The 14880-nt window shown below is 36.6% G+C and overlaps 1 protein-coding gene across 1 annotated transcript in view; it reads left to right on the top strand.

Annotated features, from left to right (window-relative positions):
- The window catches only part of LOC109373962 (ryanodine receptor 2-like), a 152164-nt gene that overhangs the window by 74302 nt on the left and 62982 nt on the right, over window positions 1–14880 (top strand). The window contains exons 23-26 of the mRNA XM_019628228.1: window positions 3823–3922; window positions 5094–5173; window positions 9100–9176; window positions 10068–10141. Of these exons, the coding sequence (XP_019483773.1) occupies window positions 3823–3922; window positions 5094–5173; window positions 9100–9176; window positions 10068–10141 (331 nt within the window). The remainder of the gene's footprint in view (window positions 1–3822; window positions 3923–5093; window positions 5174–9099; window positions 9177–10067; window positions 10142–14880) is intronic.

Raw genomic sequence — 14880 nt, 5'->3', positions numbered from 1 at the left:
AAAAAATAAATAAACCAAGTTATAATTTTATAAGTGTTTTCCTAGCACTGAGAGTCAAGTCTATATGAATGTGGTCAACTTACAGTTTTGGAAACTGGAATACAGAACAAAATTAATTGAAGTGGAGAATGTGGCTTTTCTCTATACTCTTGTTTTCCCTTAGTCTGAGTTGGCCTACTTGTGTTATAAACCAAATTATTGGTACCATTTCTCTGACTGTCATCTTTGTCCTTATAGTTCTCCAATTCCATCTTCCATATTTCAATCTTTTCTAGTAATATTGAGAGTCAACATCACCTTGTAGGGTATGAGTACATTTAAGATGCCAGTTCAGAATATTTAATGACTTACAACATTAACATCCGTGACTTATAACTTTATTAAATTATGGAAAATACCTTTAAAATGAGCTTAGCTCCTGGAAATTTCCATTCACTTATAACTAGCTTCCACATTCAGTTTAAGAGGAAAACATTATGAAAAACTTTTTCAGCAGATGCTGATGCCTTGGAAATGAAAATAAATAAATAAAAAATAAAAAAATAAAAACAGGAGAGAGAAAAAAGAAACAGGTTTGTTTGGCGTGAAACACAGACTATAAATTGGTAGCCTCAGCCTGTGCCACACGTGTTACACAAATATCCTGTAACTGAGGAAGGTCCTTTAGAAACAATGTGAATTGTTTTGCTGTCATCAGGCTGCCCTGGTTTAAAATACCTGTTCATTTCCATTATGGAGATAAACGACTGATTTTTCTCCATCAAGTTGCAAGGGACAGTTGTAATTTATTCCTTTTATTTCAGTACTTTTTCTCATATAAGACAAGTTGTTGAAGAACCGAATGGATGTTTCTCTTCAGGCCTTTCAACTTTTCCCCCCTCAAGTGCTAAAAGCTTGAGGCACTTGCAGATGAAATGGAAGAATATTAGCAATTTTATGACAAATTTCAGTTATACTAAAGCAAATCAAGATGCTGAATAATTCCATTCAACCCCTGTGACTTGATCATGGTCTGATTTCATTGACCTTGAAAAGGCTAACAATCTTCTTAGGAAAATAGCTGATGCCTCTTGGTTACTCTTGGCAATCAGAACCGTTTGCCTAAGGGAAAAATGCAAGTCGTGAGGCTATACCTTTTCTTTCCCTCCTTACCCTTTCTTTGTCACATTGGAATAATTGAAAGACTAACCTGCAGGTTGAAGGTATAATGTTTATTTAAGATCCTTTGGCAACCCTAAGCAGAATCTAGGGTGGGGTGGGGTGGGCAGCCCTACCTGTATAAAGGTCCTTTGAAGGTGTGATTTCCCTGAGTAAGATAGTTTTAGGAGATCTGTCTCCAATTTGCTTAGAATAGCAAATATGCAGTAAATTTGAATTGAATGTCTTTTTTCTTTTCACCTAATCCATCATTTTATTGTCTGAAAGCTGGGTTAGCAGCCAAGGTTCTTTTTTCTTTTTCTTTTTTTTAAATGTTGTGATAGAATTTCCTGTGATGAGATTAAATTACCTACTGAGAAGTAGTTGTCCAGGCTAAAGCACCAGAAAGAATGGTATTGAAGATCTCCTGAAGAGAGCTCCGAACCCACAATCCACCACAGAGGGAATTCGGAGAGATCAACGTGATCCCTCTTTGTGAAGTACTTCCTGCCAGTCCATCATTATGTCATTTTTAGGTCAATACTTTTTTCAAATGAGTATCCTCAGCACCCCTGAAATACTTATTATTATGGAAACTTAGAGACTATATAAGAAAAATGAGAGCGATCTTTGCACAGGGAGTTTATTTTCGTATGAAACTAGGGAGTTTGTATTTTTTTAAAGGAGGTAATTTGACCCCTGTCTATGTCTTGACCCTCCTGACCGCCATTCGTCCCATGTGACTTAAGTTACTGGAAAGGATACTGACCTTAGAATGTATCGTACAAGCTTTTCTGGCAGATCTTTGAGCTGGTCTGCCTACTTTTGGAGCACAAATGGCAATGGTTATTGTTGTTTTGTTTTGTTCTTTGCCTCAAGAATATATGGCGTGCCGCCATCTTCCATCTTCTTTGGATGTCCTGATCATTATCTTTATGTTCTATTGGGTCAATGGAAGAATTGCTCTTTCTAAGCCCCTTGCCTTTGTCGCTGATGAAAACAATAGAGCAGTTCCTAAGCCAATCATGTCTTATTACTGTCTTATTGAAAAACTCTCTCACAAAACGAGTTGGTAAAGCTGGCCAGCAAAATTCCAAAAATAGCTCTGGCAACGGGAGGACAGTAAAAGATTGTTGGGTCTAAAAGGAAGAATCAAATGTTGCTCACCGATTTTGAACACTACCTGAAGAGCAGATGAAGGGTCCTCTTTCAGTTTTTCTGAAACTGTGTTGTAATGACAATATGGTTTTGTGTGTCTGTGTGGTTTTGTTTTTGTTCTGTTTTCGACTTCACAGGAAGAGGTTTAAACATGAAGGCAAACCTTTTAGATGTCAGCATGGCTACCTACAAAGCAAAGCTGCCTTTTTCTTTTCTTTTCTCTGCTTCCATTTAGGCCTGTCACATACTTTAAGAAAACAAATAAAAATTTAACCACAGGAGCGCTAACTATAGTGTGAAAAAAAAAAACCCTGATCGATTTTGTTTTCGCAGCACGATAATATCAAAGATTTAAGAAACCATTTTGCCAGCATCGGCGAGAACTCTCTGGTAACAGCATAAATGTCTGTGTCGGTTGCTTTTGGTTTAAAGGTTTCTTTTTTTTTCATTTGTTTGAGCCCATTTCTTTCCCCCCTCCTCCTTTTAGTTCACTTTATTTTTCATATTCTGTAACTAGCAAGCCTTCATTTTTTAAACCTCTTCCATCTTCCAGTGTCTATTTTCCGTACTTTGGATGGAAAGTTTATGGCGGCAAAGCTGTCACTCTGGCTACTTCTGCTGCAGCTCTTCCTGCTCTGAGGTCATATATGTTTTTGGCCGTTGTGTTTATGGACATGATACTAATTGACCGTTTCATGTCCCATTGACTAAGCTTCTCTACCACGCCATTTGATGGACTCGCTGTCATAGGGCTCTATGCAACTTGCATTCTGCAACTTATACTGCTTAGTTCCGTCTCAATTCTCCAGCGAACTGGACAGCTCAAGTGAATGATCCTATCAGTCTTGAACTCGCTGTGCCTTTATATTTTCCTTTTATTTTCTTCTTTATGTTTTCAGTGGTAGTTTGAGTGGAAAAGAACAAACTCCAGCCATTGCTCCAGCAGCGCCATGCAGTATTGTTTGTTACCGCCAGAGAATACAAAATATAAAGGCACATTGCTTCTTTTATCCTTTGGGGAACACGGGGGAGATCTGTATCATAAGTCCACTACTTAGTTGAAGCCTACTTTTTTTATCCATATCAGCTTTCAATTTTGCTTAAACTCCAACACGTCTCAGTTAACATTTTTCTGCCATTCAGTGATAACTTCAACTCGAGCCATTTGCTGAGCAGTATCAAGTTATGGCCATGACACGGGAGATTATTAAAAATGTGGCAAACTTATGCACAAATGTATGATTGAGAAAGTGCAAGTTTCAATGATCAAGTACAGACTTCAAAACTTGATACAGGCTTTGGACGAATCAAATAATTAAAATTGAGAAAAATCCATCCTGATAAACCAGTTGAAACAAAACCAAGAGTTGACTATGTTAACGTCTGTATAATAACATCGTTGGTGTTGAAATGGTCCATAATGTTGTCATAGAGCCCATACATGAAGAGATGACTAAAACTATGGTATATAGAAAGCTACTCTGCTTACTGATCACCACAACATAAATGGTTGGGATTTGTGTTCAGGAAAAAGAAATGGAGAAGCAAAAGCTTCTGTACCAACAAGCCAGGCTGCATGACCGTGGAGCTGCTGAGATGGTGCTGCAGACCATCAGTGCCAGCAAAGGTGAGCCCACGCCACCTCGGGAGTGGTTCGTAGACTTCCTGTTTCTGCTCTAGGAGTTCACTTAGATCAGTTCTACTGACCCGTTCAGTCCTGGAAGTTCTGGTGCATGACTCAGTCAGGTGACTTAACAGATGGGAGCTCTCCTTTACTGAGTACAACCTTGACTCTTTTTTCAGAGTCTTATTTAAAGATTTATTTTACTTCTGTTCATGAAGTTTTGGAAATGCTGTTGTGACACAACTCTAGCAAGCTGATCAGATAAATTAGGGATAGACAAATGTTTCCTATGAAAGGCCAGAAAGTAAATATTTTCAGCTTTGTGGCTATGCAGTCTCTGTCACAGAAACATGAAAGCAGCTAGAGACAGCATGTAAGCAAATGGCGTGGTTGTGTTCCAATAAAACTTTATTTACAAAAACTGATAACGAGCTGAACTTGACCCTCAGGCCACACTTTGCAGACACTTGATGTAAGTGTGTAGACTTTTAAAGTGAATCCTTTTTAAGAATTAAAGTAGTATTATATTTTTAGTAGCCAGCCATTTCTGGATGATTTTTCTTACATTAGTAATATTTTCTCTTTAAAAATATTTTTACTACAATGTCTAATGTAATGGAAAAGTAATGGTGGTACAGTCTGTTATTAAGCACTCCTCTCACAAATATGGAGATTAATTATATTTCTAAGATAAGTACAGGGGAATAACATTCAATTAAATATAACATACCAAATGGTTGTCAACTATAGTTGGATTTAAAATCTTATCATTAGTACTTGGATAACTTAAAATTGTAACTAGTCATCTTGATAAAGTCATCATAAAATAAAGTATTATTTCAATATACATGATTAGCTTTGAATTTTAATATTTTAGGTTTCAGTATTTCAAAATCAATTATTTCTTCCTGATTTTTCCTATGTCCTCGTATAGTTTCAATTTTTGTCAGAAATTGGGAAAAACATTAATGGCAAAATATGCATTCTTACTCTTTTAATATGTTTTGGCATATAAGTCATTATAAAGTCATTACAAGTCATTTTATTTGTCCCCCTTCATCATTATAAAGATTTGTAAGGATTAATGATAATTTAAAAGTGCATATTTTGAGGTAGAATAGGTTAATGTAACAGGTGAAATGATGTAAGAAACACTATTTTTTATATTTTTAAGGTGAAACTGGACCAATGGTAGCTGCTACTTTGAAACTTGGAATTGCTATCTTAAACGGTGGGAACTCCACAGTACAACAGGTAACATCTTTAAGCGACTCACTTTTCAAACAATGGACTGTATAGTCCTCCTACTGAACTACTTTAGTCACCCTAAAAGCACTATTAATTATACAAGTTTTAATTTCTATGTAAAATATGTCTTTATTTTGTGGTCGTCTTGTCCCAGCATCCAAATATCTTCCAGGTAGTACACTAAACATCCCAACGTGGGAACTCACTCTCTTTAGAATCTGAAGCCCTGCCATGAAATTTCCTCATTTGAAATGCTGCGTTTCACGTGACTAAGTCCCCATTGACCAGCTGGCTTGTCTCATAGTGAAAAATTAATGTTCTTACCAAGCATCTCATTAAATAAAAAATTGTATACTAATTGAAAACAGCAACAAAGCATAATGTAAGTAACATGTTTTGTCATGATAGAGCTCCTATAAATTGATTCTCAGGATTTGGTTGTATGTTTGGTGTGAAGCCTGCTCCCAGGTAACATGGAGGCAGAATGCACTGTTAAAAATTATTTTAGTTCTAATTCTTTCTGGTCTCCCAAGACAGGAGAAGGATCACTTCCCAAACAAGCTTTGACTATGTTCTATTTAAAAGTGAGACATGACCTGGGCTGGGATTTTAGTAGCTTCAGCCAGTTGTGACAAAGGATGCCATCTCCGGAAAGCCAAGTATGTGAGTTTGTTAAAATGAGACTATTCAAATGACTTAAAAAACAACAACTGTTAGAAACAGACTCTCCCCATTTATGGGCTGCACCCCTCTGGAGACACTATTCACACAACCTACAGTGAAGTCAGAAATTCAGAAAAAAATCATATGCTTATTGAAAAACAGCAACAAAACATAATTTAAGTAGCAGATGGTGTTATTTTAAAGTTAAAATCTACCTCTTATTTTTATATTTTGGCTTCTGTATGAGAAAGGACAGTTTATGAACATGGAACTAATAAGCATTCTTTCCTGGGTAAGTTTTTACAAGACTGGTAAAGGACTACCCCAATAGATGGAAAGGAAGGCTAATGTAGCCCTTAGGATGTCTGACTTCAAGTTGCAGTGACCTCAGAATCACTACCGTGGGACAAAGACATAAACATGTTCCTGGGAGCTCTCTGAGCCTAAGAAAAGCAAAGCAGAGAAAATTCGAAGGTTGCTTTGGGCTGATAAAGTTTGGACTAGGTTAAGTACAACCCGGAAAGCTGAAAAACTCATCTGTACATTTTTCTCAAATTTTGTACTTTTTTTCTATAAATATAATCATTGCATTGTAGGAATGGAAGAGAACATAGACATAATCTAAGCCAGGGTTCTTAGCTTTTTCTTTTTTTTCTTAATTAAAATATATTGCGGTGACAATGGTCAACAAAACATAGGTTTCAAGTGTACAATTCTATAGCATATCATCTATATATTGCATTATGTGTTCACCTCTCAGAGTCAGTTCTCCTTCCATCACTGTATATTTGATCCCCTTTACCCTCTTCTACTATCCCTCTCCTCCCCCCTTACCCTCTGGTAACCACTAGTCTATTTTCTGTGTCTTTGAGTTTTTCTTTCTGTATTTGTTTGTCTTGTTCCTTTGTTGCTTGCAGTTTTATATCCCACATATGAGTGAAGTCATATGGTTCTTGACTGTTTCTGTCTGACTTATTTCACTTAGCGTAATAATATCAAGATCCATCCACGTTGTCACAAATGGCACTATTTCATTTTTTCTTATGGCAGAGTAGTATTCCATTGTGTATACATAACACATTTTCTTCATCCAGTCACCTATCAACAGACACTTTGGTTGTTTCCATGTCTTAGCTGCCATAAATACTGCTGCAGTGAACATCAGAGCACATATACTTTTATGGATAAATATTTTCAGATTTTTTAGCAGTTTAGTGAGGCCTCTGGACTCCTCTTAGATAATGTCACTGTACCGTTACTGTAATGTTAAAGTAATGTTATACCACACAAAGCAAATATATCGACATGTGGTTATGAAAATATTATAAAACAGGTTTTGATAAAGTATTATGTGTTTCTTTTAAGAGCTCATTAAATAAAAGATCTAGTCCTTGGTCTAATAATTGAGAAGAAATGGCTAGACGAAATATTTTTAAATAGTTGCAACAATTGTAATGTGATCTCAAAATACCTGGAATTTCTATTGGCGACAAAATCATAGTAACTACTAAATCCTACTTATGTTGTTGCTTAGGTGAACACAGTTGAAAGGAATGCTAAGTTTCAGTTAGAAGTTAATGAAAATAAAGATGTCTTTTTTCCCATCCAATTTACAGATGTCTTTTTTAAAATTTCCATAATAAATGACTACATAATCTAAAAAAAAAGGAAATATAAAGAAAACCTACCTAATCTTTCCACAATATTTGTCAAAAAATAATTTTCTCTTTATTTATCTAAATTTTCTCTAAATTCCTCTTTCACTTTATTTCAAAAAGACCTTAATTGTATAGTACGTATGTTCAGAAATCCTTGGAGCCAGAAGGAGCCTGGAGAAATCATGTAACGATGTATGTGCTTGCTGTCTACACAGGTCTTTTCTTTTTACTCTAAACTTTCTGATACATATTTTCCACTTTCCTTTTACCCTCATAGGCAATACTCCTTTTGTTTTAAAAGACCAATGATTTAATAAGTGCTTCATGTTTTATTAGACCAAGAAGTTATCACAACCGCCCAAAATGGCTGTGTGTTTTGTGTATCTCTGTGTGTACAAATTTGTGTGTATGCGTGTATATATGCATGGGTAGGTGTGTGTGTGTGTGTGTGTGTGTGTGTGTGTGTGTGTGTGTGTGTGTGTATACCAGGGATGCCAAAATATGTATACACATGACTTGTATTCATCTCTTGTTATCGGTATATATTGGATATTACAATTATAATGCAGTTTTTTCCTTTCTTAAAATGCGTATACATTTTTGACACCCTCTGTATATATTGGGTTGTCTGAAAAGTCATGACCCATTTTTGCAAAGAAAAAATACATCATGACATTTCTGACAGCCCGATATACACACACTATATGTGTGTACGTGTATGCAGTTTTTGCATATTTAGCTTCATATTACCTTTGACTCTGATTTCTGAAAACGGATTACAACCAAAATTTTCACTGCCTCGCTGAGCCCTGTTAGACAGCACTAATAATAGGAATTCTTCTCCTCTATTCAAGATTTGGAGAACAGTACCTTTATTTTCTTAGAAATTTGATGTGCCTTCTATCAACTTTATCATCTTGTGTGTACTTCTTATTTGAAAATCTCCAGCACATTTTATCCACATTCCATATAGCTATTTCAGTTCCATTTTGGCATGTAGCCGTAAGCTAACAATGTTGTTTTGCTTTGTTTTGTTTAGTTTACATTTATGTTTAACCAAAACTTTGACCCCAGAATCTGACATCATTCTGAGAACAGACAAAGGAGAAATTTAATAGTCAAAACGATTCCTACCATCCCTTGGTTTCGACACTGTGGTAACAGAAGTGGAATTTCTGTCTGTAGCATAAGCACGTGGTAGTCACGACTCTTGGACTGTAGTACTATTTAAGAAACTCACTTTGGGATGGAAATCAGTGACTAGCATTCAGAATGGACTGTCTCCCCACTAACCTTGGAAGTACCCGAACTTCCAGATGCTTTGTGATGAGAAGAGAACTGAAACGTCTTCCCCCTGATATTTATGATGCTTCTGCTGTTTGTGTAAAGCAGGGCCTTTCTTCCAAGCCAGGTAGACTCGTGCCACTATCTCGCTGTGACATGCTCCTCACTAGTCCATGGACAAGATGACATCAGTAATATCTGTGTGCACTGTGTATTATTTTATCTTTATTCCAGAAGAGAGAGCATGTTTGTGTTGTTTCTTTGCTTATTGAACCAAACACATGCGAATGGTGCTCAGTGGCCATGTGGTTTCCGTATTTCCCATAGAAAATGCTCGACTACCTCAAGGAGAAGAAGGACGTGGGCTTCTTCCAGAGCCTGGCGGGCCTGATGCAGTCCTGCAGGTGAGCACGCGCCTTCTCAGGTCGCTTCCCAATGCTGGTATCGTTCCAAGTGTTCGTTTTCCATTACGGACAATAACTATACATAGAAGAGCATTCAATGATGATAATGATTTTTGTAATGCAATGATTATAATTTAATTATGATCATTTTTAATGATTACACACTTTAAAGTGGAATGGTAGGTAGTGTCTCATTTTCTCTCTTGTTGTTATGTGCTGGTAATGTCTTACTAACTTTTTCGATGTTAATAATGTGTAAAATGGTCTTCCCAGTGCTTCAATTACTGTGTATGCTGCATACCCTGAAAATGAGTAGTGTCTGAATTTTAAAAGAGAAACAAGAAAATTCTTTTTCGTTTTATTTGGGAACTTGTAGACTATTTCTCATTTTTCTTAAGTAAATGATCCTTAACCAACTAATTTATGATAATTGTTTTCTTCTTTTTAATATTTCTATTTTAGTATTGCTACTTTAGTATTTCTGGTTTAGTATTTATTTAGTATTTCTATTTTGTAGTATTTCTATTTTTTAGTATTTAAAATCATTCAGGCAGCATTTGACTAAGAAATCTGACCCACACTTAATGTAATAAGCTATTCCAACTGGAAGAACATGGTTATTATAATTCTATTTAAGTATGTCTGCCAACTTTGTAATGTACTCCCAACACTGAAGCCCATTAATCCTTATGGTTTGACTTTCATGTGGGCCCTTTCAGCGCAGGCCCTGGGGAGAGACGAGCCTGCTGCTAGAAACATGGCAGGCCTGTTTCCAGTGTGTGTTAACATTTGCTTCACATTTCAACTTATACGTCTTTTAGACATTTGCTCCCCTGAAGGAAGAAAATTTTCTATGAGTTCTCTGATTGTGTCTCTCCGTGTTATTTGCAGTGTCCTCGATCTAAATGCTTTTGAGCGACAAAACAAAGCTGAAGGACTTGGAATGGTGACAGAGGAAGGCTCAGGTATTGATTACTTAAAGTAAAAGGGTCACCTGTCCCCCTTCTTTCCTGAGTTGAGTCAGTTATCAATTACCTTTTCAATCCAGAGAGATAGATACAAGGTTATTTTTAAATGAACACAATGCTTATGTGACTCATTTAAAAATTCATGATTGGACACTCACGCAGGTCACACCCAAACCCAACTTTCCATGGCAGCCATTACCTCCTTTTTGTTGCCGACCTCCTGTTGTGGCCTAATTGGGTGGTAGATAAAGATCCCTTATTAGAGAACTATCTGTAAAATGAGAAAGCACATGGATGAACCAAATTAGAGAACGTTGGCTTGAGCAGTCAGGCTTTCAGATTCTCCTCTCTCCTTAGGATAGCAATGTTTGCAGACCATTCAAATCACCACTATTTCCACTGTCTTCTCCTTTTTAGCACAGTTATCCTTCTGTCTCATGTATCCCAATGTCTTTGCAAGTCCAAATTGTTTGAGAAAAGACATTAAAGAGTAATTTTGTGTTTGAAGAACTCTGATCACATCATTTAAATGGGCACACAACGACTCACATAATCTGAGTTTTTCTCTCTGTAAATAGATGTGGTGTATAAACTAGAAAAATTAGCACAGAGTGTATTTAAAGCAGAAGTAACTATTGCTGCACATTCATTTTAGAATTGATTAAGAAAAATGTCTTCAAATTTGTTTTGTTTGACTTGCTTTTTATTCTTTTGTGTTCAATTTTTAAATTAATTTAGTTTTAGTAAGGCCCTCTGTATTTATCTGTTTTTGTTTGTTTGGTCTGGTTTAGCGTTTTGGATCATTGGGTCTTCTATAAAACTAATCTTGTTCCAAACATAAATTTCTCCCATCTGAGATTTGTAGTCTGCTTGCTTTTCTGAAATAATTTAGAATTAACTGATCTCTTCATTGTATCTGTATATTTTTGTTCTCACAATAGGAAAAGAACTAGTTGCATATTTCTTGCTGTATTTTAGAGATTGTCATTCACACATATTCTAACACTCTGTTACTCTATAGCTCCTATGTGATTTTCTTTTCTGCTTGTCAGTTGATTGTATAGGTTCAGTTATCAAATACTTGTCATACTGTTACTTAATTGTGTTAGCTGCCATCAGGAAAAATCACCAACAGCACTCTGAACCTACCTAGGTTTTCTGGAAATGAGTATCAAGCCAAATCTCTTCGGTTTGAGTCGACATTCACGCCACCTGGCCTGAGGGTCCCATCTGGAGAACTCAGAGGCATTCCATGTCGCAGGCCCATTACCCGCCTGCCTCTACCAAAGTTTGGGGCATTTTCCAGCTACAAAGTGTCTAAAAATGAATGAATTCTCTGTTCAAAGTCTGAATTCCCTGTCTTGGAATTAGAAATCGTTTTCATTTTTCCCAGCAGTCATAACCTGATGGTCCAGAGGCTCTGAATACAATTTCATGAATCATTCTTTGTCACTATTCATATCAGCTCCCACCCAGGTTTAATTTACCAGGTCTCGTATCTGTTGTCAGCCAGACATGGCTCGCAATAACATTTGTGACCCCAAATCACAAGTACTGCGTGAGAGTGACCATTCTGATGTGAAAATTAGTTACATCTCTCCATATGAGATCGGTTTGATTTGTTTATTCTTTTTCAACACACACACACACACACACACACACACACACACACACACACAATTGCCCAAACTGATTAACACATTTACTATTGTGTTTCCTTACAAACAGCCAAACAAAAACAAAATCGCAACTTTTCCTTTCCCTATTCCCTTTTCTTTTGACTACTGTAAATGTACTCTGTCCTTCCTTCCTCAGTCATCACTCATGAGCGTGGTAATTATTAAAAATGAGCTGCCTTTTATTTATTTCTTCCTTGATTTCTTGTGAGCTTTGTGTACAGTCTTGATAGTGATAGTTTTTGTGCATTTTTTCCTTTTTTTAGACCATTTTCACAAGTAGATTATTTCATTTCCACCATTATGCATCCTTTTCATTATTTTTTGAGTTTCTATCCTAAGCTTTCCTTTTTTTTTTTTTCTATGAGGATTTGTAGTCGTTAACATATTAGATATAATGGGGCAACATGCATTTACATTATGTCCTTGGATTTGTTTTTCTCTGTTTCTTTCATTTAAAAACAAATTTCTGGTAGACCCAGCATTTGCGACTGTTGTGAAAATGGATGGATCTCGGATGTGTGCGCCATCTCCCTGTGGCGTCTGTGTCTTGGATGTACCGTGGCTTTATGGCTACAAGCACTGGAGCATGGGAACTGAGTGGGGTTCCGGGGGGGCTTGAGGTGGACCGTCCTCTTGTCCAGTGGGAGCTGCCACTTTCCTTTCAAGTATTGAGAGAGCTACAGTTTTGCTCTATTCCTTTGAAAAAAAATTCACACATTAAAACTTTCTTAACATAAAAGCTCAATTTCATTCTTGAGACTGAATTCAAAGAACAATAGAAACCATTGCAAATATTAACTTTCAAACTCATATAATAACAATGATGACATTGGTATTTCAGATAGTTTCTAAAAGACCTTATATACTCGTACAGTGGAAGTGAAGAAGAGACGAGATTTTTGAGTAGCACTTAGTATGTCAACAACACTTTAGAGATTAAATTGTGTTTTCTGAATACACAGTTGCCTTTTTTAGAGACCTACTAGGAGAACGTGCAACAGCAATTCATTACCTCTGCAAATGTTAACTATTTCCCAGATTAAAAGAACACCTATACTGACACTCTTTTGGCATATTTTAAAAGCTTCTGTTACATGGCCGTTCTTCTGTTTTAAGATTCTACAGGAGTTAAGAAAAGCTTTTACCCTCATAGAAGGAAAGCCAGTTATCCCTCTTGGACTGCACAGAAAAAGCTGAAAAATCTAAACTGTTCATGATGTCGTTGCTTCCAAGTTTGAGGCTCGGGCAGGGTGAGCTCAGCACTGAGGACGTAATCTGACAGATGTACATCTTCATCCTCACCACTGTCTTTATTGGGCTAAATTTCTTCCTGGTGATGATAAAATGACCATAAGTTGTATAGTCCTGGAAAATGTATAACTTAAACGCATGAACTTTTTGATACCCACAACCCTCCAGTGAGGTATGGTCCCATTTTATTGATAAGGAGACTGAGAGCCAGAAAGGTTACATGGCTTGTCCAAGGTCACAGGGGGAAGTGGCAGGACCAAGACTGAAGTGCCGGCATTTTGCCTCCCACTGTTTCATTGACCAATTTCTTGAGCCAAGTCCCTCTCTCCCACCTGTTACAATTCTTCAGGGGCTGATTTTGTGCCCAGCCTGTTGGCTTAGGTAGTAATTTTTGTCCCTTTACCTTTTGTTGCTTGCTCCCTTCAAAGACACCAATCTGTTGCCAATTTTTGCATGTGTTATTGAAGTTTTAGAATCACTTTGACATTTTCTAGGCTGACAAATGATATTTCTAATCTGGTATTGAGATATCATTAGGGAATATGTGTTTCGTTAAGGTTTGTGTCTAAAGATTTCAGACTAATCATTTATATTCCTGTTTCTACTTCTGTTATCATGTAAATTTGCCCATATTCATATGTCTCTTTAACTCAATTTCCCCGATTTCTACAAAAACCTGGACTTCCCACTTGTGGGTTTTTTTGGGATTTTTTCCTTTCAGTTGACATTCAATATTATTTTATATTAATTTCAGATGTACAGCATAGTGGTCAGACATTTATATGATTTATGCAACAATCCCCAGATTAGTTTAAAAAACCGGTTCTTTAGCAAGTGTGTTTGGTACATTTCTAATGTGCTCAGTGTTGCCTTCCCTGTATATTTCTAGTCATGTGTGTTTTCTTTTAACATATAATGATGCTCAAAGCCAAAAACCTACATGAATATTTAAAATGTCATTCCATCTTTGAATATTTATGTTTCTCCTCAGAACCATTTAGACTCCTTACTAAATCATTATGAGCTTGAAAGTGCAAATTTCCTTGTTTCTGTCTCAGAATATAATAGGAGATACTGCATTTTATTTTTTGATCAGTTTGCAGTGGTCCTAGACTTTGTAAGCAAGATGAAACTTGGAAGTTGATCTGATTCCTCAGATATTATTTGATTTTTAAAAATTTATATAAAGCATTAACTAGCAATTAACCTTCCCCAATTTCCATCTGTATCTGATAATGGGTTGCATCGAGGTTCTTACTGATATATTTGTAGGGACCTCATCCAGCTTATGTGAAGTTGAAGCAAAAAGGATTAATTTTCAATTAATCAGTAGGATAATTAAAGCAATCTTTAAGTATTGTCTACCCTAGTTTTTTGATAATATTTTTAGAGCTTATTTATTAGGTATCTCCCAGCCTGGATTTTCAAAGCCCTTCACAAGTGCTGTCCAGTGTGAACACCCAGTCTGACCACACACCTGCCAGTCCCATGGGCAGAGTTTCTCTTCAAGGAGAAAGTGTTGTTGGTTCATGGCACTAAATAGGTTTCCTTAACATCCTTGTGCAGTTTTTAAACTTGGAAGCACATGTATGAATTTCAGTGGCTTTAACATGCTAGACGCTGTCCTAGGCATTGTCCTGGGGAGCTCACTATTGTGTAGACAAGCTTGGAAATAGATAACTTCAAGACAGTGCTCTATAGGCATGAGATGAAGTGTGTAGCTGCCGGGGGTACGGGGAGGTACCACCACAGGAGTAACCTATGGCCCGAAGTAGAAGTTTATCTGGTAAATAAGGGAGGCCAAAA

This window comes from Hipposideros armiger, unplaced genomic scaffold (genome assembly GCF_001890085.2).
Source record: "Hipposideros armiger isolate ML-2016 unplaced genomic scaffold, ASM189008v1 scaffold_762, whole genome shotgun sequence".
Classification (NCBI taxonomy): domain Eukaryota; kingdom Metazoa; phylum Chordata; class Mammalia; order Chiroptera; family Hipposideridae; genus Hipposideros; species Hipposideros armiger.
The sequence above is the reverse complement of the archived record's forward strand: the minus strand, read 5'-3'. Positions and strand labels throughout refer to the sequence as shown.